The sequence below is a fragment of the Bison bison genome, unplaced genomic scaffold, assembly GCF_000754665.1.
Source record: "Bison bison bison isolate TAMUID 2011002044 unplaced genomic scaffold, Bison_UMD1.0 scf7180017864514, whole genome shotgun sequence".
Lineage (NCBI taxonomy): Eukaryota > Metazoa > Chordata > Mammalia > Artiodactyla > Bovidae > Bison > Bison bison.
Window position 1 is genome coordinate 39288 of NW_011495067.1, and position 3298 is coordinate 42585.

Below are 3298 nucleotides of genomic sequence, written 5' to 3' on the forward strand. Positions count from 1 at the left end.
TGCACCCAGTGTCTGTTATAGCATTATTTACAATAGCCAAGACATGGAAGCAACCTAAGTGTCCATGAACAGACAAGGAAAATGTGGCATTTGTATATAATGGAATACTACTCAGTCATAAATAATAATGGAGCTTTGCCTTTTGCAACAATATGAATGGACTGGAAGATGTTATGCTCAGTGAAATAAGCCCGACAGAGAAAGACAAATGATGTATGAAATTGGGTAAACGTGGAATCTAAAAAATGTAACAAACTAGTAAACATAACTAAAAAAAAAAGAAGACTCACAGATATAAGGAACAAACTTGTGGCTACCACTGTGGTGAGGAAGGAGCAGAGGCCAATATAGGGCTAGGGGAGTAAGAGCTGCGAACTATTATGTATAAAATAAGCTACAAAGAAATATTGTACAACATGGGGAATATAGCCAATATGTTATAGTTTTAAAGGCATGAATCTCAATATTGTACACCTGTAATATATAATATTATACATCAACTATAGTTCAATTAATTAAAATAAAAATGTCTACTTTGTCTCATATTCTGACCTGATGAGGAAAGTTACGTTTTAAAGATATAAAGTGTCTATAACTCCAAATTCTTCTTAAACCTTTGATTCAAACTTGCCTTTCTGTATGAATTACATTTCTTCTGCATTTCCATAGCCCTGTGCTTGAACCCCTATTACGGCCCTTTGTCAAAATCCACTCTCTATGGTTGACTTGGCTCTGTGTCAGTCTACATGGGAGTTCCCTGAGAGAAAGAGGCAGAACTGGCCCCTCTGTATTTCACCTTTCTATCCCCTCACCTACCCCAAGCCCATGGTACTTTATCTATGATAGGAGTTCAGAGTTTGCTTACAGAATCCAATAGGTACAACAGGAGTCTGAACCTACAGTCCTAGACCCTGGGGTTCACCCCAGAACTCTGGTGGATCCATTACAATTGCTTTCACACAAAGTAATAGCCAACCACCTCCATGGGGACTTCAGCTTCCAAGAAAATGACCTCTTGAGTATAACCCCCTTGTTAGATTCCATAACATTTAATTAAGCCTAATAATTTTTTGTAAAGGCAGTTGGCTTCCTAAACATTGAATCTGTATCTAGTGGAAATCCCGAATCCTCGACTTCCTTGTATGTCACAAGCCAGCTGTAACTGGGTGTCGTAAATATATCTTCCGAAGCCCCTCTTTTGTAGAGAGAGTGACACTATCAGTGAGGAAACACCTGCCTATAAATTACATCATGCATCTGTCTCTGATGAGGGAAAATGAGACAGCTTCTTGACTCACGAATTTGGTGGTTTTCAGAATGCAGCAAAGTGTAAGCTGCGTTTGACCTGAGATGTCATACTCCATCACAGGCCAAGGACACAGGGCAGGGTCTCTGGAATGCAGCCAATTTTCCGTCCCTTCCCAAACTACTTAAAAGCTGATCCCATTTTGGGCGTATCCATGCAGGCTCAGGGCGTGACCCAGCCCCAGTTTACACCTAGATTCTGAATACACCAGCCTTGGACTGGACTGATGGGGTTCAGGCTCTCTCAGGACTTAAGGAAGAAGGCAAAAGCTTAGAAGGACCACAGTGGGCACAGGTGAGCTCCCAGCTACACGCTCCAGGACTGCATCCAGGAGTGGGCAGGTCTTTCCCATCTCAGACAGCCAGACATGAGCCAGCCCTACAGGAGCACCCAGAGCTCAGAGGCATCAGAATAGCACTATGTTCACATCAAGCTCTGAATCTCCCTTAGGTTTGTAATTAACTCCTGGGGGGAATGGGCGTGGTCTGCTTTGTAAGGAACCTTGGCATGAAGCATCAGGAAATACGTCATATTGTCATCACTATAATATTACAGGAATTGCAGCTGCTGAATGCTTCTCCCTATGGCTGCGGACCTGGAGCCTTTATAAAGTGAGCGACCACACCATCCTGTCCAGTCTCAGCTGGGAAGCCAGCCAGCCATAAGGCTCTACTACCTTCTCTTTGTGTTGCTCTTCTTGTTCTTGCTGCCTGTTCCAGGTAAGATGCGCTGGGAAATGAGAGGGCTGAATGGATTGAGAATTTGTCATTCAGAGTCAGCCCTCTCCATTCATTTGGGAATTTTAGATAAAGTAGATTTATTGTCTGGGAACTAGACATTACCAGTTTTTGTTTTTGTTTTTCTTGACAAAGATCATCAAGAACCTCAAAGCAGGGTCTCCATCCCTTCTGATTCACTCTTAAGAGACTAATCAGCTCACAAACCATCCCTCCATGGGAGAATTGTTATACCTGTTCATGAGACAGGAAGAAAGTGATGTAAATCTTTCCTACCAACAGGAAAAATGAACTTAATCTGAGAACAGAAGCACAGATTCCCTTTTATTAGCTTAGCGGTTGGAGGTACAGTCTTTCGGCCTCTTAAGGGCCCGGGGGACCATCGCAGCCCCTGCCTCCCAGGGGTCAGTTCACAAGGGGGCTGCCATGGTCACGCCACTTTCTCAGCTGAGCCAAACCCACAGACACATTGTTAGTAGCTAGCCCCACCTTCTTCTTTACTCCAGATGGTAAAGAAAAAGGAAAAAGACATTAAAGAATAAAAAATGGCACCAGATAACTTATTAGAGGGATTCCAAAAGCCTAGGACTTGTACCATGGCCTTCCTAAAACCTTCACTTGTGCTCCGTTTCTTTCCTGCACACAATGGCAGCATCATAAGTGGGTTACAAAAGTATTATTGCAAAATAAGAAGCAGCCAGTGTGCTCTGATTGGCTGTCTTCCAAAGGAGGAACAGATAGGCCGCTGTTCCCTGAGGGACCGAAAATGCTGCCGGAAGAAGAAATGAAAAATCCAGAAATACAAGGATGATGTCACAAAGCGTCAAAATGCTTCCTCCAGAAGCCATTCAAATTAAAGACTTTTTGCAAAAAAATTAGAAGCTTGATTATTATCATTATTATTTTTTAACATTCTGTTTATTGTGCTAGTTGTTACCCAACAGGCAACTTAGAAAGTGTTAATGACTCACCTTTAATTCAAATAAAGTATAATCCATAGTGAGAGGGTCCAAACTGATGTTCCAAAGATTGCTAGATTTTATTCCTCTTTCACAGCTTTCACCACCCCCTCCATTACCAGTGACACTGGACCACTTGTTCTTTCTAAAACACTTCCTTTGCCTTCTGTCACCCATCTGAGCTTTGCAGTCTGTCCATCTGTCATAGCATCTCCCCACCAAATCCATCTCTGAAACTTCAGGGCATCCCTGAGGGTCTTCCCAGGTCCTTCTGAGCACTTTACAGCTCAGAGACA

General features: G+C 42.7%; 1 protein-coding gene across 1 annotated transcript; it reads left to right on the forward strand.

The window, feature by feature from the left end:
• Positions 1-1780: 1780 nt before the first annotated feature.
• LOC104981038 (beta-defensin 103A-like) lies at positions 1781-2831 on the forward strand. Its single transcript, XM_010829921.1, has 3 exons — positions 1781-1798; positions 1944-2026; positions 2687-2831. Exons 1-3 carry the CDS (start codon positions 1781-1783, stop codon positions 2829-2831), a joined length of 246 nt encoding a protein of 81 aa, XP_010828223.1.
• The last annotated feature ends 467 nt before the right edge of the window (positions 2832-3298 follow it).

What these genes read in the sequence shown, in the direction of transcription:
- LOC104981038 (XM_010829921.1), top strand. An exon ending in TTCTTGCTGCCTGTTCCAGG is followed by an intron (nt 2,027 to 2,686) that starts TAAGATGCGCTG and finishes CTTTCCTGCACA; the next exon opens with CAATGGCAGCATCATAAGTG.